Source organism: Chiloscyllium plagiosum, chromosome 19, assembly GCF_004010195.1.
Source record: "Chiloscyllium plagiosum isolate BGI_BamShark_2017 chromosome 19, ASM401019v2, whole genome shotgun sequence".
Lineage (NCBI taxonomy): Eukaryota > Metazoa > Chordata > Chondrichthyes > Orectolobiformes > Hemiscylliidae > Chiloscyllium > Chiloscyllium plagiosum.
The window spans coordinates 64,074,785-64,097,574 of NC_057728.1; the positions used below are offsets into that span (position 1 = coordinate 64,074,785).

Sequence of the window (22,790 nt, forward strand, 5' to 3'; positions counted from 1 at the left end):
CAGGCATAAGCCTCATTCCTGATGAAGGATTTATGCCTGAAACATTGATTCTCCTGCTCCTCGGATGCTGCCTGACCTGCTGTGCTTTTCCAGCATCACAGACCCTTTAAGAATCCTACATGTTTCCAGGAGATCACCTCTCACTCCTCTAAACTCCAGTGAGTAGAGTCCCACATTGTTTAACCTTGCTCATAACACAATCCTTCCATACCTCGTGAACCTTCTTTGAACTACCTCCAATGAAAGAATATCATTCTTTAAATTTGGGGGCCAAAACTGCTCATATACTGCAGATGTGGTACAGGTGCTGTCAGACTTCCCAACTCTTATACTCTAACACCCTTGAAATAAGAGTAAACATTTTATTGTGGTAGATTATTTTACAGGAGAGAGTGAGGACTGCTGGAGATCAGAGCTGAAAATGTGTTGCTGGAAAAGCGCAGCAGGTCAGGCAGCATCCAAGGAGCAGGAGAATCGACATTTCCGGCATGAGCCCTTCTTCAGGAAGGGCTCATTATTTTACAAATAATCTCAGGAGCCTTGAAGTACAACAATTATTTATTGAACCAGCACTGGGAGAGTCTCCCCTAGAAAAGGTTCCAAAGTTGCACTCTAACTCAAACATGCTTCATCAGGTATTTTTACATTGTAAGTCACCTGAACCAAACATTAGTCCAATTCCACAATTGTCTGTTTAAGACAAACACCTTGTTTTACACACTTTCCAAAAGTGGCAAGGCACTTGTTCCCTTGGTCTCCCCACTCCCTATCCTCCGAGGTGCAAACCTATCTCCTCCCCAAAGCCTTGCTTCATTCCCTGCCTCAACTAAACCCCATTGCTTTGTCTTTCTTGGTGTGGTATGGAGGTTATCCTCATTTCTATTTCCAGATAAGGCCTCAGGGTGAATGTTGGTTCAGCCTTGTTGCATTTTGACGGAACTCTATCAGCCTGCTACATCATCATCTGTGCATTTTTATGGAGCCTAACTAACTAATGCTGATAGAGTCTTCAAGTCATACAGCACAGAAACAGACCCTTCAGCCCAACTCCAGTTTCCGAAACAAAACTAATCTCATTTGCATGCAGCTGGCTCATATTCCTCCAAACCTTTTCCAGTTCATGTAACTACCCAAAGGTCTTTTAAATGTTGTAACTGTACTTTAATTCACCACTTTCTGAATTAGTTCACTCCACATACAAATCATCCTCTGTGCAAAAAGGTTACCAGTCAAGATTAGAGTGATGCTGCTGGAAAAGCACAGCAGGTCAGGCAGCATCCGAGGAGCAGGAGAATCAACATTTCTGATGAAGTGATCCTGCCTGAAACGTTGATTTTCCAGATCCTCTGATGCTGCCTGACCTGCTGTGCTTTTCCAGCACCACTCTACTCTTGACTCCAGCATCTGCAGTACCCACTTCTGTTACTACCTCATTTACAGGCTCTTACCTAAATATGTTGTGGTTTTGTTCGCCGAGCTGGAAGTTTTTGTTGCAAACTTTTCGTCCCCTGGCTAGGCGACATCATCAGTGCTTGGGAGCCTGCTGCGAAGCGCTTCTTTGATGTTTCCTCCGGTTTTATAGTGGTCTGTCCCTGCCGCTTCTGGTTGTCAGTTTCAGCTGTCCGCTGTAGTGGTTGGTTATATTGGGTCCAGGTCGATGTGTTTGTTGATGGAGTTTGTGGATGAATGCCATGCCTCTAGGAATTCCCTGGCTGTTCTCTGTCTGGCTTGCCCTATGATAGTAGTGTTGTCCCAGTCGAATTCATGTTGCTTGTTGTCTGCGTGAGTGGCTACTAAGGATAGCTGGTCGTGTCGTTTCGTGACTAGTTGATGTTCATGTATGCAGATTGTTAGCTGTCTTCCTGTTTGTCCTATATAGTGTTTTGTGCAGTCCTTGCATGGTATTTTGTACACTACATTAGTTTTGCTCATGTTGGGTATCGGGTCCTTCGTTCTGGTGAGTTGTTGTCTGAGCGTGGCTGTTGGTTTCAAGCTAAACAAAGACCTGCATGTGAATCCCTAGAAGCATGGCATTCCAACTGGAACTCTATCAACAAATGCATGGACTTGGATCCCATTAACCAACCCCTGAGAAAAAGAATAGGTACTGACATCACCACAGGAAATGACATCACCAACCCAAGGAAACCTAAACATAAATAAAAAGTGGGCCATACCACCAGTGCTTCATCCTGAGGCTCACTGAAGATGTTACCTAGTATGGTGACGAAATGTCTGAAAATGAACCTTCCAGCTCAGCGAGCAAACCTACTTCCAGAACCTCAACCTGAGCTAGAAATCTTCTCAAAACCCGCGAACAAAATGAATATCTATTATGCTACTGTAGAGATATTTTACAGTATGGTAGAGCTGGCTATAGCACTTGCCTGTTTATTAGGAGGTTCATCAAGTTTCACTGACTAAAAAATGCCAGTTTGAAAACAACAACTACAGATCTGCAGGAACTGAATACAGTTCAAACTGGAAACTTGATTACTGCTGTCACATAGTCAATCATACAATGCAAGATTCCACTAAGTTAAATTTAATTACTTATTCAGCTAGCTTTCATTCTGTTGCATAAGGAAAGAATGCTGGCCAGGACTCCAGGAGTATTCGCTCATGTTTGAATATTTCTACGGGCCTTTTTTTTTTTACAATAAGCAAATGAGTCTTTGGTTTACAATCTCCCACGAAAGTCCAAATGTTCCGCTTCAATCACTGAGCATGTGTCAGTTTCACATCCAGCGTAAAGCAATTCCTCCTGTACGACCCTAAATTTCTTAACCACACATGTACATCCCCTATGCATTTGACTTCAAATTTTTTACCAATGAATTTAGAATTTCAGGTTTTCATCAATTTAAAACAACTTACTACTTAGTTTTACATTCAGCTCAAAATTATTTGCACTTACCTTCTTTTAGATTATCAAACATAATTACAGTAATATTGGACGATGGATTTTTCAGTTTTGGTATTTGCAATACATGTTTCACAGCCTGAAAGAAAGGGTAGAGCAAAGGCAGTTCCTTGATGGTAATATTTGCTGGTAAACTCGGATCCAAAACAATCATTGGCCCCTTCACGCATTGCGATAACAAGCATTCTGGTTGCTTCTCACTGAAATCAACAAAACCTTTGTTAATAGTGTATTGGTGACATTCAAAAATACAAATCAGTAAGACAGACATGTTATGCCATGCTCATTACTCTAGTCTCTTCAGTTCTAGCAAAAATATTTATATTTATTAAATTAGTTTTGAAGTAGGCAAATTTTATTCAAACTTTATCCGAGCAACATTCCTACTTTGGTTAAGTCATTATGACAATGTACTTCAAACATAATTCCAACTCCACCACAGCACCCTGCAGCCTTTCAAATGACAGCAACAATCCTGGTCTGCAACAGAGAACAGTACTTCAACACCCTGCTCAGATAAACCAACTCATTCAAACAGAGGAAAATGTTTACACTCCTAAACAACGCTTCTCTTAAGGATACATTGCTCAGCAGACAACTTGGCCAACACGGAACAGCCACTAACTCTGTTGTAGGGCACTCACTGTAAGCACCATCAAAACCAATGGTGCAAAGATTCCCTACATTGTGGAAGCAGGACATTTGAACCCACACCAACCCAGACCTACCACCACCACCCCCACCCCTCCCCACCATTGTTTACTCCATACCCTCTTCAGCTGCATATAAAACAACATTTTCCTAGTTACCATCAATTCTGAGGAAGGGTCACTTGACCAGAAATGTCAACTGTGATTTCTCTCGCGGATGCTCCCAGACCTGCTGAGCTTTTCCAGCAATTTCTGTTTTTGCTAACCCCTACCCTATTCCTGTAACCCCGCATTTCTAATGGCTAATCCACCTAACCTGCACGTCTTTGGACTGTGGGAGGAAACCGGAGCACCCAGAGGGAACTCACACAGACTCAGGGAGAGCATGCATACTCCAAACAGTCGCCTGAGGCTGGAATCAAACCTAGATGCCTGGCACTGTGAGGCAGCTGTACTCATAGATGAAACAACTCACTCTGCCTCCAAGCGAAGATGACCTTAATTATATTACAAAACATACCCAGTATGCCAAAGACAGAGTCCTCCTCCTTCAACCCTCAGATTGAACAAATATCTCCAGTGCTGCACAAACACCAGATCTCCCAACTCAAAGGCATAAACAGTTGATAATTCAATTAATTCTTGACTTGAGTTTCATCTAAAATGAAGAAGACACCTTCACCTAGCTTTCAGCTAAGGTAAAGTAAAACCACCTTCTCCAAAACCAACTTTCTTTGGAGATCTGCAGAAGATGAAAAGCATAAATCACATTCTTAACGCAATACGCTTTCACAGCCCCTCACTGAAGACATCCTGCTAAATATCCTATTAAAATATTCATTCAATGACAGTTTAAAAATATTTGAAATGTAAAATAACTCTAAACATCCTTTATGAAAATACCAAGAAATGCATTTTTTAAACGAAAATTTTTTCAAAACGTGCTCAATATAGGTGTTACTGCAACGAAAGGTTCACAGGAATAAAAATTATTTTCTGCAACCAAAAGGCTCCCCACTTTGTAATCTGATAGATTATGAGGGAAATGTTTGGACACATCTATTACAACCAGATCCTGGGCGAGTCTCCCCAATTCAAATGACTCCAGATGAAATACCCCAAACAGTTAAACTCCTGAATGAGAATGGATGAACTGGCTACCTCTCCTTACTCTCCCCCCATCCTCGGGATTGGTTGCAATAATGTTATTTTTAAAAGGGTTTGTTTCTTGTGGATGCCTTTCTCTCAGACCTAAAAACTTTATTTTAAAAGAAGCCAAATTCACCAGGTTTTCTTGAATTAACAAAGAGCAAGTTTATTAATTACACACATTAATTACATCCAGGCATGGATAGAATACATAGACAAGGTCTTTTTTTTGGGTGGGGGGGAGGGGAGAGGAGAGAGAAAGAGTCCAAAACTAGGAGAGCATAGGTTTAGGTGAGAGGGGAAAGATAAAGAAGGGACCTAAGGGGCAACTTTTTCACACAAAGTGGTGCATGTATGAGCTGCCAGAAGAAGTGGTGGAGGTAGGTACAATTACAGCAATTAAAAGGCATCTGGATGGGTATAAATATTGGAAGGTTTTATAGGGATATGGGCCAAGTGGGACTAGATTAGGTTAGTATATCTGGTTGGCATGAACGAATTGGACCAAAGAGTCTGTTTCTGTGCTTTACAATTCTATGACTCTCAAGAAATAATAATACAACATACATATACAGAATAGAAATAAGGGATGAGACCAAAAAGATAGTTTACAAAAAGATATTTAGATCAGTCTCGCAAAATGCAGATAGTTGAACACTGGGAACAATGTAGTTGACATTACTGATAGAGCTGATGTTGGTAAGGGAACAGCCCAGTATCATGATTCTTATTTTTGCAGACTGAGATTCTGTAATCCGGTGCTCGAATTCTAGGATTCATGGTGAGAAAGCTCTTTGTTGTCCTGTTCACTTTTTAACTAGTTTGCAGCACTCAAACTTAGAGACATTATTTACCTGCAACATAGGGGTAACTACGGGATAATTCTGTGACTGTCATATCACACTAACACTCAAACCCTCATACGAACAAGAGTCTTTAATCCCTCTAGTCCACTTCAGAAGAGTTGAAACTGACTTTTCAACCTGCCCTTGTACATGCCGGAAGGCAAAAACAAATGTGCACAACAAGTGGCTTTCTGCCGAGAGGTGAGATACACCTTGTATCTCTTCTTGTTGAGTTTCTCTCTGTTTGAGGTTTCCCTCACAGTTTCATGCAGGGCTTTGTTAATTACTGAACTTAAATTCGCAATTCTTCTGAGCAGTTCTTTTAAAAGCAATATATTTTGGACTTAAAAGTAAATAATGTCTCTAGCTACTTCAGGGTTCTGATCTATTGTTATTTCAAATGTCCCACAGAATAAAAGTCATGATCATAATCTTCAAAAGCCTGCCATACATATACATGTAAAAGTCAAAAAGTGTAGCACTGGAAAAGCACAGCAGGTTAGGCAGCATCCAAGGAGGCAAGAGAGTCGATATTTCGGGCATTATGCCCAAAATATCAATTCTCCTGCTCCTCAGATGCTGCCTGACCGGCTGTGCCTTTCCAGCACCACACTTTTCAACTCTGATCTCCAGCATCTGCAGTCCTCACTTTCTCCACATTTGTGTAAAAGTCAGGTTTCCAAGATTAAACTTTGAGCCAAAAAGCAGTGTAGCAATATAGAAATATACAGTAATACTGCCAATGTAATGGTACACATCAGTAATATTTTTGAGGGAATAAAATCCCACCTCTTGTTACATAACCGTTCACATGTAGTGATTTCAGAATTGCCAAATCAGAGACTGACTACTCACTGAAGCATTTCATCATTAAAGTTCTATTTATTAAAAACAGCAGTAATTACCATGGAGACAGATAGTGACTTCTCTATGCAAAACTAAACCAATTTTTCAATTTCAAAAACACATATAAAAGTCATTTAGTCAAATTTGATTATTGGCCACTGAAATGCTGCAAAACTATCAAATTCTGTTGGACATGCAGTGATATCATAGTCTGCTGTCACAGTCCAAAGTTGTTTCTCTTTGTATAGGTAGTACACCATCCATGGCTGACATTGAAACAAAAAAAAAATTTTTGCTGGGGCATCAATGGTTAGCATTGCTGGCTCAAAGCACCAGAGAGCCAGGTTCAATTCCAGCGTGAGTGACTGTGCAAACTCCACTCAGACATTCTCCCAGCATCTTGGGTTTCATTCTGGTGCTTTGGTTTCCTCCCACAATCCAAAGATGCGCAGATTCGTTGGATTCACCATTCTAACTTGCCCTGTAGTGTCCAAGGATGCGCAGGCTAAGAGGATTAGCCGTCGCAGATGCGAGGTAACAGGGATGGGGTTGGGGGCTAGGTTTGGTGGGATGCGGATGCTTGACAGAGAGTTAGCCCAGACTCAATTAGCTGAATGGCCCCATTCCACACAGTAGGAATTCTATCATTTGACATTTTTACTTCTTCCGGGATGTAGGTACAAACAGCTACATCAGAAACAAAATCCATCCTGATGATTTTCACTGATGTACTTTGCAAGTTCATCTTCCAAATTTGTCCATATAATAGGCTTTCTTCTGTTTGCACACTTATCTTCAGACAATGTCCAGCACTTCCTCCAAACTCTAATATGTTTCTAAGATGCCTTGAATACTCTAGCTTCTGCACAATAATTTGTCTACTTTGCAGTTTCAAGGAATTAGATTTGAACTGGGTTGAGGTATCTGTTCGTTCTTGATGTCATGTCATCATATTAGAGGACAGAGACATAGCACACACCAGTGAGGTTGTAGCCTTGGCAATTTGTGTTGAACTGTGCAAACACAAGAAGCTAATACCATCTTCAATTATATGCTAGTCTATGATTCTGTGAATTAATAGTTTTTCCACCAGGCAAGTTAGATTTTGGGGAGTGAGTAAATGAGCGCGTGCCAAGTCGAAAGAGTTTGGATATTTTGGTCAAAAGTCAAGGGTTGATTTTCTTAAAAATCAGATTACAATAGGTAAAACCAGATCAATTATTATTCTCAGTCAAAGATCAGAATCTATCAAAACTAGTAAATGGCAATCATCATTTAATCAACGAGATTGGCGTCCAAAGTATCCACAGTTTGCTGAAATTACATCGTGCTAAAATACCAACATAATCAGTTATTAAGGAATTAAAAGGTGTTATTAAAGGTGTTGTGAAATTTAAGATCAAATAACTTACCTTTGCTTAGTGGCTTCTGTGGCATTTCCAAGACTCTCTCTAAAAATAAGGAAGATGGGAATTTGTTAGTAGAAAAAAATTTAAAAATCTATTTCTTCAAACGAATTATGGTAAATGAGACCAGGACCAAATACACACACAAACAGGACCTTAAGCTTCTATTTCAAAAATTCATAAATTATATTTAGATTTACAATTTATGCTATTTTTTTAAAAACAAAATCATAGGATGTGGGGGCCATTAGCTAGGACAGCATTTACTATCCATCCCTAAATGCCCCTAGGTGGTAGTGGTGTGCTGCCTTCTTGAACCACTGAAGTCCAAGTGCTGAAAGTACATGGAGGAAGTTACAGGATTTTTACCCAGCAACGAAGAAGAACTGGCAATATATTTCAAAGACAATACAAGAAGTGGGCTTTGCAGGGAACTTGCAAGTGGCGCTGATCCACATATTTGCTGTACTTGTCCTTCTACATGTGAAAAGGTTGGTGGTATGGAAAGTGTTTTCAGAGGAGCCTTGGTTAGTTGTAGTGCATCTTGTAGATAGTGACAATAGTATGTACAATCAGTGGTGGTTGGAATCAATACTGATGGTTTCAATAGAATGCCAACAAGTGGCTGCTTTGTACGGATGGTGTCCAGCTTCTCATGTGCTGTTAAAACTGCTTTAATTCAGGTAAGTGGAGAGTATGCCCTTATATTCCTGACTTGTGCTTGTAGATGGTAGACAGGCTTTAAGGAGTCAGGTAGCAAGTTACCACTGCAGGTTTCCCAACCTCTGGCCTGCTCTCATAGTATTTACATGACTGGTCAATAGTAACCCTTCATGCTTTTAACAGTGGACCAGTCAGCAATGGAACTGCAAGTAATAGGACAGACAGTATGGAAAGACTCAAAAGTTTAATCAATAACAAAGTGATCATCATCATAGGTATAGAGCCTGTGTGGTAGCATTAGGGAACTACAAAGGAAAAAGATTCTTGATGGGAGTTATGTATAGGCCTTCTAGCAGTAGTCAGGATGTAGGGAAAAAAATAAATCAGAACTTAAAAAGGGCATGTAAGAAAGGCACTATTAAAATAATCATGGGCAATTTCAATATGCAGATTGACCAGGAAATTCAGATTGAGAGGGATTTGTGGAATGCTTACGAGATTTTTTTTGGAGCAGCTTGTGGTGGAGCCCACTAGGGAACAGGCAATTCTGGATTTGGTGATGTATAATGAGGCAGACTTGATTAGGAAGTTTAAGGTAAAGGAACCCTTTGGCGGCATAATATGATAGAATTCACCTTGCAGTTTGAGGGGGAGAAGCTGGAATCAGATATAACAATATTACAATTGAGGAAAGGTTACTCCAAAGACACAAGGAAAGAGCTGGCAGAGTTGATTGGAAGGGGACCCTTGCAGAGGAAACACTATAGCAGCAATAGAAATAATTCAGATGGTATAAAAGAAATTCATCCCAGGAAAATGAAACATACTAAGGGGAGGATGAGGCAACCAGATCTGACAATAAAAGTCAGGAACAGCATAAAAGCATACAATGTGGTGAAGATTAGTGGGAGGCCAGAGGATTGGGAAACCTTTAAGAAGGGAGGGAGGCAAAAGATTGGAAATTATAGACAGATTAGTCGGACCTCAGTCATTAGCAAGGTTTTAGAATCCATTATTAAGGGGAGATTGCAGAGTACTTGGAAGTATATAGTAAATTTGGGATTTAAGTTAGTACGGCTTCATCAACAGGACGTCATGGCTGACAGGTTGAACTCTTTGAGGAGGCAATGAAAAAGTTAGACAAAGGAGAACAAGTGGACACAATCAATTTGGATTTCCAGAAGGCCTTTGACAAGGTGCCATGCAGGAGGCTACTAAATAAGCTCAGAGCCCACTGTGCTAGAGGCAGGTGCTGACATGGACAAAGGATTGGCTGATTGGGAGAATGCAGAGAGTGGAGATAAAGCAGTCTTTTTCAGGATGGCAGACAGTGACTAGTGGAATTCTACAGGGATCGTGTCAGGACCGCAACTATTCACGTTATACATTAACAATCTGGACAAAAGAACTGTGTGCACTGTTGCTGAGTTTGCAGATGAAACAAAGAGATAAAAGATACATGGAGGGACAAATAGTGTTGAGGAAGTGGGTTTGGCTGCAGAAGGACTTGGAGAGGCTAGGAGAATGAGTAAAGAAGTGGATGAAGGAATACCATGTGGGAAAATGAGAGATTATGCACTTTGGTAGGAAGAATAGATGCACAAACTATTTTCTAAATAGGGAAAGGCTTTGGAAATCTGAAGCACAAAGGGATTTAGGCACCCTAGTTCAGGATTCTCTTAAGGTTAACATTCAGGTTCAATTGACAATTAGGAAGAGAAATGTAATATTAGCATTCATTTCGAGAGGATTAGAATACAACAGCAGAGATGTCCTGCTTAGGCAATATCAGGCTCTGGTAAGAATATTGTGAGCAGTTTTGGTATTTAAGGAAGGCTGTGCTGGCATTGGAGGGGGTCCAAAATGATCTCAGGAATGAAGGATTGGTCATATGCAGAGAGAGGTTGCGGACTCTGGTTCTGTACTCCATGGAGTTTAGAAGGGTGACAGGAGATCTGACTGAAACCTTACAGAATACTGAGAAGCCTGGACAGATTGGACATGGACAAGGTGCTTCCAATTGTAAGAGAAACTACAACCGAGGGCAGAGCCTCAGAGTGAAGAGTTGAGAAAAATAGCCACGATCAAACGATACAGCAAAATCAACTGGGCAAATGGCCTAGTTCTGCTCCTATCTCTTATGGTCTAATGAAAGCCAAGGGGCAATGACTGGATTTTGTCTTGTTGTAAATGGTCATTGCTTGGTACTTGCGTGGTGTGAGTGTTACTTGCACTTACCACATCAAATTAAGCCAAATATGGACTAGGAACAAGAATAGGCCCCTTAAGTAGGCCACTCAGCAAGATCATGGCTGATTTAATTTTGCCCTCAACTCTACATCCATAAATACCTCCAATAATCATTCATCATCTTTGTAAACAAGAATGTATCACTGCCTAATTATTTTAAGATTCTCTATCCACTACCCTTTGGGGAAAGAAATTCTAAAGACTCAGCCTTTGAAAAAAGATTCCTCATCAGTGTTTTAAATGGGGACCCCATATTTTTAAACAATGACTCCTACTTCTAGATTCTTCCACAAGAGGAACCATCCTTTCAATATCCATCAGTCCAACAGAAGTTCGGTGCCGGTGCATGGCTGCAAATGTGCAGGAAAGGATCTCGAAGGATAGCACACTACCCTGAGGAAGTTGGATAGCTGAGATGATTGACTTCCAACAACCATATAATTTATAATTTACCTAACAATGTATCATATGATAATTATTAGAAAATGTGAATAATGAGAATTATCAGAAAATAATTCACTTCCAGACCAGCAACTGTAGATGTGTAATATAATTTCACTAATGTGTTCACCATATTCGCACTTTAGCATACTTAGGTGTTAAATATACAGTACTAACTTTTATACCTATATACGGTTCTTTAATTAATTCTCAGATGAAGATGCCTGTGAGAAATGTTGCTGGCTAGGCCACTTGGGCATCTTGGAGTCAACCAGGTTGGTGTGGAGTCATAGAAAAGGTAAGGGTATTAGGTTTGTTTCTCTGATATTTTTAGTGACCCAGTTACCTCAGAACAATCCATCCAGATTCGAAACAACTTTAGCCAGTAGTTCTTTTTTTTCTTTTACATTAAATTCAAAGTCTCAAGTATAGGATCGGAACCTACACCTCCTGTAATACTAGTCCAGTAACATAGCAATGACTAGTGTAACTTATTTCAGATCTGGACAGAAACCTGGACAATAAGAGGATGGAAAACCAGAATTTGTAAACTGCTGCCAAAACAAACATTAGATGCTTAAAGGAAAAACACACTTCAGTGCTTGCTGGTCATTCTTCATCTGTTCTCTTACTTCGTGTAGTTCCTTCAGCAAACCTGGATCTGTACCATTCACCCATGTATAGACCACATCAATTGGCATTGGCAGACACAACCTAATACATAAAAAGTATAAAATAGTTACACTTATTCCAATAGTTACATATACTTGCGGAATGATACTTTTCGATATGCTGGAGAACAAAACCTTTCTGTAAATTACTATTACTTACATAGTATTGCAATTAATTTCATCAAGGTTAAAACAATTGGCCAATATTTCAGTGCTTTTCTGTTATTTCAAGTGTTTGAAAAGTGCTACAATGTCACAATCATTTTAAGCATATTTCAGTTGAGATAGCGTACAATCTGTGAGCTTTACTCTCCCCAAAACATCTGGAAAGTAGCTGTGCACACAAACTCAATTACATTTTAATACATTTGAATACTTTGCTTGAAGCATTCTTTCAATGATTAGCACATCTAAGCTGAAGATAACAACTGATCCTTTCAAAATTCTGAGCAAAAACCTTTTTTCTTACCAAATGGTTTAACCACTCCCTCAAACTCTATACTTACATTTTATACTGTATACTAGAGTAAACTTTATTTTCTTTATTTGGCACCCATATGGTCTCCAAGCCTGCCAATGTATACTGTACATATACTGATGCAATATTAACCCATCTTTCATTGCAACATATGCCAGCTGACACTCATTGGAAATAATTTTGTCCGAGTCGAAAGGTTGTGGATTCATGTCATACTCTAAACTCTGAAGCACAAACTTGAGGCAGGAACTTTGGTGTAGAACTGAGAGAGTTTGTGATGTTGCAGATGAAATCCTCTGTGTTAAATTAAGGACAAGTCTTCTTTCAGTGGATTTAAAAGATCCTATGGCATTATTTTGAACAGCAAGGGTTCCTGGTCAATATTTATCCCTCAATCAATAAATTATCTCATCAGTGTCATACTATACTTTGTGGGAGTGCACTAAGCGGCTGTCACCTCTTTCTTAGGTCACAACAATAATTACTCTTCAAAAGTACTATTTGGTCATAAAGTACTTTGAGACATTAGGGTCATGAACGCAGCTATACAAATACACATCTTTCTTTTTAAGTTCTAACTTTAACACAAGGGTATGATCACTATTTCTTGGAGCATTCCTGATTAAAAATCAGCATTTTTGCTTAAATATATGTGAACGAACATTACTTTCAGTCGCAAAGGAACAACTGATGTGCCCCTTTAATAGCCAATCACTGAAGAAACCTATCAACAAAACAGACAGAAAGAAAGAATTGAACATATTTTAACGTGTTCAATTCTTTCATTTGCAATCTGCAAGATTCAAAACAAGCAACCACGTGTCTGAGACTCCCTGTATTTTACCTATTTTGGAATGATTTTCCAGCCATATTGTCACGATAAGAATCAAACATGACATGATATTGGTCTCTGCTCCATTCCAAGACAACCTTGAAAAAAATAATCAAATTGAAAAATAAATTTAGGACATTTTCCATTTACATACAAAACATTTTCCTATACAGTTCAATGCAATCTTAAGAAAATTGTCCTAATGGACCAAAGTTTAACTTTACGAGATGCATGGGAAATTAAATATCTTGAGCTGTAAATGTTAATTAAACGGGATTATATTCCAGACTCAGTAATAGCCAGGTGTAATATTAAGGTCCAGGAGGAATTTTAGATTGAAAGAGTCTGAAGAAGCTTGTGAGAAATCTACTCCACTGTGGAAGGTGTAACTGTAAAGCTTCCATATCAGGACAATACGAAAGCAGGAGCTAAACCATTAACAATTATTAAAACCATAGATTATTCCAGTGCCCCAAATTTCTAATGTAAAAATTTGAAACTAGCAAGGCAATCAGTAGTCATAACATGAAGAGCAAAGTAAGAATTCACAAAGAACAATTATTTGACCATTTTTGTATCTGTACATAGGAATAGGAGAAGATCAATTAGCCCTCAAGCCTGCTCTGCCATTCAATAAGATCATGGTAGCCATGCCACCTAATTCCACAGATCTGTCTTTGTCTCAAATCATTTGCTTACTTTAGATAACAAAATTCAACCAAAATAATAATTGACCCAATGCCTGAGGAAGAGTGTTCCACATTTCTACTTTTTGCAGAAAAAAACATGTGTCTAATTTTACTTCTGAAAAGTCTAGCTCTAGGTTTTTGTCCATATCTTATTATCCTGGACTCCTTAAAAAACATCAACAGTTTCTTTCAATCCATCTTCTAAAGTATGGTCAGAACACTCTTAATCTTCTAATTTTCAGGGTTACGCAATCTGAGTATGTGAAATCACACCTCATAATTTAACCTTAGAGTTTAGGTAGTATTCCAGTAAATCTACCATACTATTTTTCCACAATTAACTTAATCATCCCAAGGAGTGGTGCCCAGTTCAGACGATAGGTTACCCACCTGGACTGTTAACTCAGTTCCCCTCTCACCAGCTGCTGCAGATCATGCTGAGAGTTTTCAGCACTTTGCTGTTTTTATTTCATAGCTGACCAAGATTATTTTAAAATTGAGTTATAAAATAGGCACAAAAAGATTGTGTTTCTAATTTAGTCTACTTAATTATCAGGAGAACTCCAACTTCTATCAAGTAGAATTTCAAAAGAAATCCACAAAAATTAATAAATTAATTTATTTAGCATTCTATTTAGTTTGGCAAGCTAAAAGGTTACTATTAGGCATAAGGCCTGGAGAAATTAAAAAAAAATCAAAAAATTCAAACGTACATTTCTATGCTATACTGTTATCACAAATTTCATTACACTTGTAAAATAAATTACTGAAGCTACAATATTAGCTTATTCTGGTGCAGTGCAAAAAATTGCCAAGAGAAAGTGGAATACTACAAACACTGTAATGGTTACTTAGGTTAGAATTATTAAGTGACACTCCTATGTACTCCTCCGCCATTTCCGCCACCTACAAACAGACCCCACCATCAGAGATATATTTCCCTTCCCACCTCTATCTGCTTTCCATAAAGACTGGTCCCTCCACGACGACATCATCAGGTCCACGACGACATCATCAGGTCCACGCCCCCCCCCCTTCCCTGAACCTTCCCCTGCCACTGCAGGAATTGCAAAACCTGCACCCACACTTCCCCCCTCACCTCTGTCCAAGGCCCCAAAGGAGCACTCCACATCCATCAGAGTTTTACTTGCACTTCCACATGTCATTTTCTGCCTCCATTGCTCCCAATGCGGTCTCCTCTACATTGGGGAGACAGGACACTTGCAGAGCACTTCAGAGAACATCTCCGGGACACCCGCATCAACCAACCCCACCACCCTGTGGCCGAACACTTCAACTCCCCCCCTCCCACTCCACCAAGGACATGCAGGTCCTGGGCCTCCTCCATCACCACTCCCCAAGCACCTGACACCTAGAGGAAGAATGCCTCATCTTCCGCCTGGGGACACTCCAACCATTGCATCAACGTAGATTTCACCAGTTTCCTCATTTCCCCTCCCTCCACCTTATCCCAGTTCCAACCTTCCAGCTCAGCACCACCCTTATGACCTGTCCCATCTATCTGCTACACCCTCCCCTCCGACCTATCACCTTTACCCCCATATGCATCCACCTTTGCACCCTCAGCTACCTTCCCCACCAGCCCCACCCCCTCTCATTTATCTTTCCACCCCTGAGGCGTCTAGCCTCATTCCAGATGAAGGGCTTTTGCCCAAAACGTCGATTTTCCTGCTCCTCGGATGCTGCTGACTTGCTATGCTTTTCCAGCATCCCACTCTCTACTCTAATCTCCAGCATCTATATTCCTCACTTACTCCTACTATATACTTTGTTAATTATAATACAAATCTTATTTGATCTATCAAAACAAAGCATGGGTTGAAAAGTGAAAGCTAAGTGGCATGTGCATGATCTCTCAAATTTGTTCTAACCAATTCTGAAGAAAATACCTTAGGAATAAAAATATGGTTACACGTGGGAGGCCCATTTAGCTAAATTTGCCCATAGTAACTTATTACATTTGTAAATATGCATAATTTTGCAAGTTCCTTACCTCTCCAAACTGAAAGCCTGACACAATCATGAGCACTAATCCGCCAAAGCAGAGGTACAGGCCATATTGATGGGATAGACAGGTATAGGTCTGCCTCTGAACCAACTTCAGCAATGAATTGAAGACCATGGCCAACCTGTCATACTCCTGCACAAACATACACCAACCGCTCCTCAAAGTCGCAAACTCATTTTTAGAAGGGGTAAATCACTGCAGAAATAAAAGAACACAAAAGCTCTCATATTATATGTACACTAAAAAAATTTTACAGTTCAACATAAAGAAGCATCTGAACCCTAGGGTGTGTGCTTAAGACTGGCTACCATTCATGCTCCCATGGCAAAGTGCATGCCTCTATTTATTTAATAAGTGACCCAGAAAATCATACCCAACACAAAAACTGCAAATGCAAAAAATTAAAATCACATTTTTGACTGGCAGGAAACATGAATGTAATACAAACATACGTGAAACCACTTATTTCTTAAAATTATAAAGCAAAATATAAATTTACTTTTGATATAAATGCAAGTTGGGTGTTCAATAAAAAGACCAAACCTTTTAGCTGTCACATATTCTGTATTTTCAAATATTCACTATGCTACTATCAAGCTTTTTCTTTTTTGCCAATTCTCAATCTAGTAAATTGCATTTTAGTAATAATGTGGGCTACACATTGCTAATGTTTCTCCATATGAACCGTACTGGTCTTGATGCAAACAGCTACTTTAAGGCAGTTCTGCTACCATTAGTGTTGTTGACCTCAGAAGTGAATGTAGGTTAACAGTGCATTCAAAAAATATTCTTTCAAGCGGCATTAAAAAGCATAAAATGCAGTCAAACACAATTAAGTAATCGCTTTGCGAGTTTTGAGAAGATTTGTAGCTCAGGTTGAGGGTTTGGATGTAGGTTTGCTCGCTGAGCTGGAAGGTTCATTTCCAGATGTTTTGTTACCCTACTAGGTAACATCTTCAGTGGGCCTCAGGCAAAGCAATGCTGAAAATTCCTGTTCTCTATTTATAGGTTTGGGTTTCTTTGGGTCGGTGATGTCATTTCCTGTGGTGAAGTCACTTCCTGTTCCTTTTCTCAGGGGGTGGTAGATGGGGTCTAACTTGATGTGTTTGTTGATAGAGTTCCGGTTGGAATGCCATGCTTCCAGGAATTCTCGTGTGTGTCTCTGTTTGATTTGTCCTAGGATAGATGTGTTGTCCCAGTCAAAGTAGTGTCCTTCCTCATCTATATGTAAGGATACTAGTGAGAGAGGGTCATGTCTCTTTGTGGCTAGTTGGTGTTCATGTATCCTGGTGACTAGTTTTCTGCTTGTTGGTCCAATGCAGTGTTTGTTACAGTCCTTGCAAGGTATTTTGTAGATGACATTAGATTTGCTTGTTATCTGTATCGGGTCTTTCAAGTTCATTAGCTGCTGTTTTAGTGTGTTGGTGGGTTTGTGGGCTCCCATGATGCCAAAGGGTCTGAGCAGACTGGCAGTCATTTCCGAGATGTCTTTGATGTAGAGGACAGTGGCTAGGGTTTCTGGACGTGTTTTGTCTGCTTGCTTGATGAGGACGAAGACTACTTCGACTGGGACAACACATCCATCCTAGGTCAAGCCAAACAAAGACACACACAAGAATTCCTAGAAGCATGGCATTCCAACCAGAACTCTATCAACAAATACATCAAGTTAGACCCTATCTACCACCCCCTAAGAAAAGGAACAGGAAGTGACTTCACCAAAGGAAATGACATCACCAACCCAAAGAAACCCAAACATATAAATCGAGAGCAGGAATTTTCAGCATTGCTTTGCCTGAGGCCCACTGAAGATGTTACCCAGTAGGGTAACGAAACGTCTGGAATTGAACCTTCCAGCTCAGCGAGCAAACCTACATCCAAAAGTAATCTCTTTTTTAAAGAAAAATACATTAATCTTTTCTCATGCAAAGATACTCTCAACATCTTCAGGGTTACCACTGACATGAAACTGAACTAGATCAGCCCCATAAATGCTGTGCCTACTAAAGCAGATCAGAGGCTTGGAGTCCTACAACAACTGGCTCACCACTGACTCCTCAAAACCTGTCCACCGTCACAAGGCACAAGTCAGAGTATGATAAAATACTCTTCACTTGTCTGAATGAATGTAGCTCCAACAACATTCAAAAGAAACTCTATATTATTCAGGACAAAAAGTACCCCATCTATCACCTGCAATATCAACGCCCTTCAGTGGACAGTGGCAGCAGCACGCACCATCTACAAGCTGTGGTGGTAACAACAGCTGCAACAAAACCACTTGAAAGCATCCTCCAAATCCATAAACTCTCTACCGTTTAGAAGAACAGCAGATACATGGGTATGCCACCACCTCAAAGCTCCCCTTCTGGTCACTCGCCATCCTGGCTTGGAACTATATCACCATTCTTTCACAGTCACTGTGGTTGAGATCCTAGAACTTCCCTCCCCCACCTTGTCAAACAGCACTTGAGTGTGCTTACACCATAAGAAGTACAGAGTTTCAAGAAGCCTATTAAAGATTAAAGATGGGCAATAAATGCTGGACTAGCTATTTAATTAATGAATATAAACACTTCATGCTCTATGCTTTCTATCTACAACCATGTTCTCATAAGGATCTTTACTAACACTAAGTGACTTCAAGCTATGTTTTAACTGAATTTTTAAAAATCTTATTAAAGAAATAAATCACACCTTAGCAGAAAATATTATGCAATACAGCATATATATTCCTCCAATTATAAAAACAGCAACATTACCCAAATTACAATGGCCAATCAGAGAGATTCCCTAACTTTTGAAACATTATTACAAATAATATCAAAGATAAAGTCATGAAGAGTTACAATTTAATAATTTGTTTCAATATATTTGAAAGAAGCTCTGAAGATAAGATTATTTGCCACAAAGCACAATGCACCACAGCTGTTACTATTAATATCCATCATCCAACTACACTTGAAACATTGCTCCTTTACTTTCTATTACCCTGCTCAGAATAAACATTCAATCAAGTTGAAAAATTCTAATGTCACTGCAAACTAATCCAATTTCAAAATGCTGCCCCACAAGAGTAGTGTCTGATTTTCAGAAATCCTGTAACCCTATTTAATAGAATGCATTTGCTTTATTCAGCCACCATTAGCTGGTAATTACTTTATCCCCTATATATAGATCAATATAGTTGTCGATCTCTATATCCTTCCAATTTATCAATTCAATCTCAGGTCTTAAGCTGAATTGTTAGCCAGCGACGCAATTTTTTCAATAGGACTGGAACTCAAAATCACTTATTCTGCCACGCAAATTTTTTTTTAATGAATATGAAGTATACACAGAAACATAGAAAATATTAACAGGAGCTGCCCCTAAGATATAGGATCAGAATTAGGCCAATCAGCCCTGCTCTGCCATTCAATCATGGCTGATATGTTTCTCAGGGAGAAGAAAGTGAGGACTGCAGATGCTAGAGATTAGAAACGAACGCATGGTGCTAGAAAAGCACACCTGGTCAGGCAGTATCCAAGGAGCAAGAGAATTGATGTTTTGAGCATAAGCCCTTCATTAGGAATGAGGGCTCGTAATCTCATTCTCCTGCCTTTTCCCTGTAGCCCTTGATTCCTTGGTCCTTTCCCAACTCAATGACTTTCTGTCAGGCTATTCAGCCCTTCATACAGCCTTCATCTGCAGTCCTCACTTTCTTCCATTCCAGAAACGAAAACAGAAGTTGCTGGAAAAGCTCAGCAGGCCTAGCAGCATCTATGAAGAGAAACCAGAATTAACGTTTCAGGTCCAGTGACCCCTTTTCGGAACTGAGGAGAGGTCACAGACTGGAAGCGTTAACTCTGATTTCTCTGCACAGATGCTGCCAGGTCTGCTGAGCTTTTCCAGTAACTTCTGTTTTCGTTTCTGATTTACAGCATCTGCAGTAAATAGTTTTTAATCAGTCTGACAAACCTCTGTTGTTCTCCCTCCATAACCAGAACATCCATCCTCATAAGGAGACCTAACTGCACATAATACTCTAGATGTGGTCTCACCAAGGCCTTGTACAATTGCAGCAAGACATTCCTGCTCCTGTACTCAAATCCTTTCATTATGAAGACTAACACACCATTGCCATCTTCACCACCTGCTGCACTTGCATGCTTACTTTCAGCAATTGGTGTACAGGGGCACCAAAGTCCTGATGCACTTCCCCCTTTCTAAATTTATTGCCATCCAGATAATAACCTGCCTTTTTGTTTGCTGCCAAGGTGGATAACCTCACATTAATCCATGTTATATTCCATCTTCCATATATTTGCCCAGAGTCAACTTGTCCAAATCACAGAAACATCCCTGCATCCTCCTCATTGTCCTCCCTGCCACTCAGCTCCCACTGACACATCAGTGTCTGCACCCTATTCAGTTAAATTAAATCCTGGAGCACTTTTTGAAACAAATATGGCACCACACTTGAGTTACATTGCAAGCACAGGTGAAGGACAATTCCTCCAAGCAGCCTCAAAGTATTAAAAACCAGAAGAACTGCACATGTTGGAAATCAGAAACAAAACCCAAAATTGCTGCAAAAGCTCAACAGGTCTGGCAGCATCTGTGGACAGAAATTGGAGTTGGTGCTTCAGGTCCAGTGACTCTTCCTCAGAAGGGATGGTAGCTAGAAACAAGTTGGTTTTCATGCAAAAGATAAAGGGGGAGGGGATGGTTAAGGAGTAAACGATAGGTGGAAATAGAGCTGAAGGAGAGAGCTGATGGACAAAGGAGAGGGTAACAATTAGTCTAAGAGAATCAATGGGGAGTATTAGTGCCTAACAATGGATTGTATGTAATAGCAGACCATGTGGTAACAAGGTCTGGTATGTGGGATTGGGATAAGGTCATGGGAAAAGCAACTTCAAAATGTTAGTGTCCAGAATAAGTGATACCATATTCTGGATTCATAAAAATTTCAAAATAAACTTACAGAGGGAGCAACAAGCAAAATCAAACCGTTTGGTCTTACTATATCGTTTTGTAAAGTCAAAATCACACCCATCTGACCAAACAGAATAATAGAATCATCTCCAGCATGGTTCCACTTGGAGAACAAGATGGGACACCCAAAGGGGATCTCTATACTTGACAACTTGAGCTTCTAATTCAGCCCAACTCAGGAAATGCAATTGCAAGGTGAACTACTTACTGATTAGAGCTGTTTACGTTGTGAACTTGGCGCTGTGAAAAACCCCATTTTTTCATAGCCTTGCCTCATTGCTGAACAGATCTAAACTGAAGGCATTATGAACATATCTTGAGATTCACACAAGCATTAGGTATGCTGGTTCAAACCTTATAATCCTCTGAAGCTCCACAAAATATCTATAAACTCTGAAGTGAAATCTTAAACATCTACTGCATATTACATTTAAAGTATGATTTTATCATCTGTACATGGTGATTTTCACTTCAATGAATGTTAAACTGAGATGTACAACAAGACCAGGTTGTAGAAACCTAAATTCCTTCGAAGAAGCCAGGTTAACACCCACTCTTGCTTTGACCACAAACTGGATTAAGTGTTGAACCAGTTCCTGAAGACTGAGCTCCCTCAAGTTGCTAAACACATTTCAAACTCAGGTGCAGTTAATATATGATGGTTAAAAAATGCAGACACTGAACACTCTTGAAATGCAAAGCAGAATATACAGTATTGCAAAGCAAAAAGTGAAATCAATATCTTAGGCATCAATTCTCCATCAGTCACAAAACACTTAGAATAGAATCAGGACAAAAACAGCTACTGACAGACCTCTTCTGTACCAGTGAACTTTTAAATTTTTATAAGTTATTAGCCTTTTTATTTAAAAACTGGAGAGAACAGTTGTGCAAACATCAAAAGCAATTATCTCCCTCCATGATAACAGGATTAAAAATTTCCCCAACTTTGTCACCAGTGTTCAAGCTTCTAAGAGCCAGACTCAAGAGTGCAGTAACAATGGAAATGCAACCTTAGACTGCGCAATTATTATAAACAACATTCAGTCTGGAAATCATTTCTTCACTTCCCTCATTCCTATCATTCATAAATTCCTAAATTTACTCAACTTTCCATTAGCCTCCAAGCTACAATGCTCCTCTCTAGCAATGCCATCCGACCCCATCCCAAGTCCTGCCATTTCAATCCACCACAGCTATGCCACTCTCACATCTTCTGCTTCTTAGCCCAAAATTCTCTCCAAACTCTGCCATCTGCTCACTTTGAACAGAAAGTCAGTGAAACAATGCCATCTATCCCAACAGCCTCCCAATGCACCTGTACCTAGCCACCACTGCAGATATTAAATCAGCCTTCTCAAGACTGAACCCACAGAAAGCAACTGGCCCATATAGAGTGCCAAGCCATGAACTCAGATCCTGTGTGAACCAGCTGGTGGGAACATTCGTGGACGTCTTTAACCTTGGCTTACTACGATCTTACTACAACTGCTTCAAGCCCCCTACTATAATCCTTATATACTCATGAACGAGACCAAATTCCACCCCAATTCCATCTACAATTCACATTTGCTGGTGCTACCACCATTGTGGAATGGAGGACATGCCCCTGTCTGCATCAATGGTGCTAAAGGTGGAGAGGGTCGACAGCATCAAGTTCCTGGGAGAAATGATCACCCACAATCTACCTGGTCCACCCATTTTGACACAGCAGTCAAGAAAACACAACAACATCTCTACTTCCTCAGGCTAAGGAAATTGAACATGTCCACAAGAACTCTTACCACTTTTATAGGTCGATCATAGAAAGCATTCCATCTGGATGCAGTTTGGGAACTGTTTTTACCAAGACCAAGAAACACAGTGCAGCCCATCCTGAAAATCAGCCTTCCATCCATTGCCTCCATCTATACTGCCCTCAGCCTTGGAAACATAATC

The 22,790-nt window shown here is 39.9% G+C and overlaps 1 protein-coding gene across 2 annotated transcripts in view; it reads right to left on the reverse strand.

Moving 5' to 3' along the window:
- The window catches only part of gnptab (N-acetylglucosamine-1-phosphate transferase subunits alpha and beta), an 88,272-nt gene that overhangs the window by 64,687 nt on the left and 795 nt on the right, over positions 1-22,790 (reverse strand). Inside the window, exons 2-6 of one of the 2 annotated variants that reach the window (XM_043708746.1) lie at positions 15,858-16,067; positions 13,167-13,252; positions 11,768-11,887; positions 7,826-7,864; positions 2,918-3,123 (exon numbers count right to left, since the gene is read on the reverse strand). In XM_043708746.1, the coding sequence (XP_043564681.1) occupies positions 2,918-3,123; positions 7,826-7,864; positions 11,768-11,887; positions 13,167-13,252; positions 15,858-16,016 (610 nt within the window). In that variant the 5' untranslated portion in view covers positions 16,017-16,067. Of the gene's footprint in view, positions 1-2,917; positions 3,124-7,825; positions 7,865-11,767; positions 11,888-13,166; positions 13,253-15,857; positions 16,068-22,790 lie in introns of those variants that run through there. The other variant, XM_043708747.1, reaches the window with a different exon arrangement.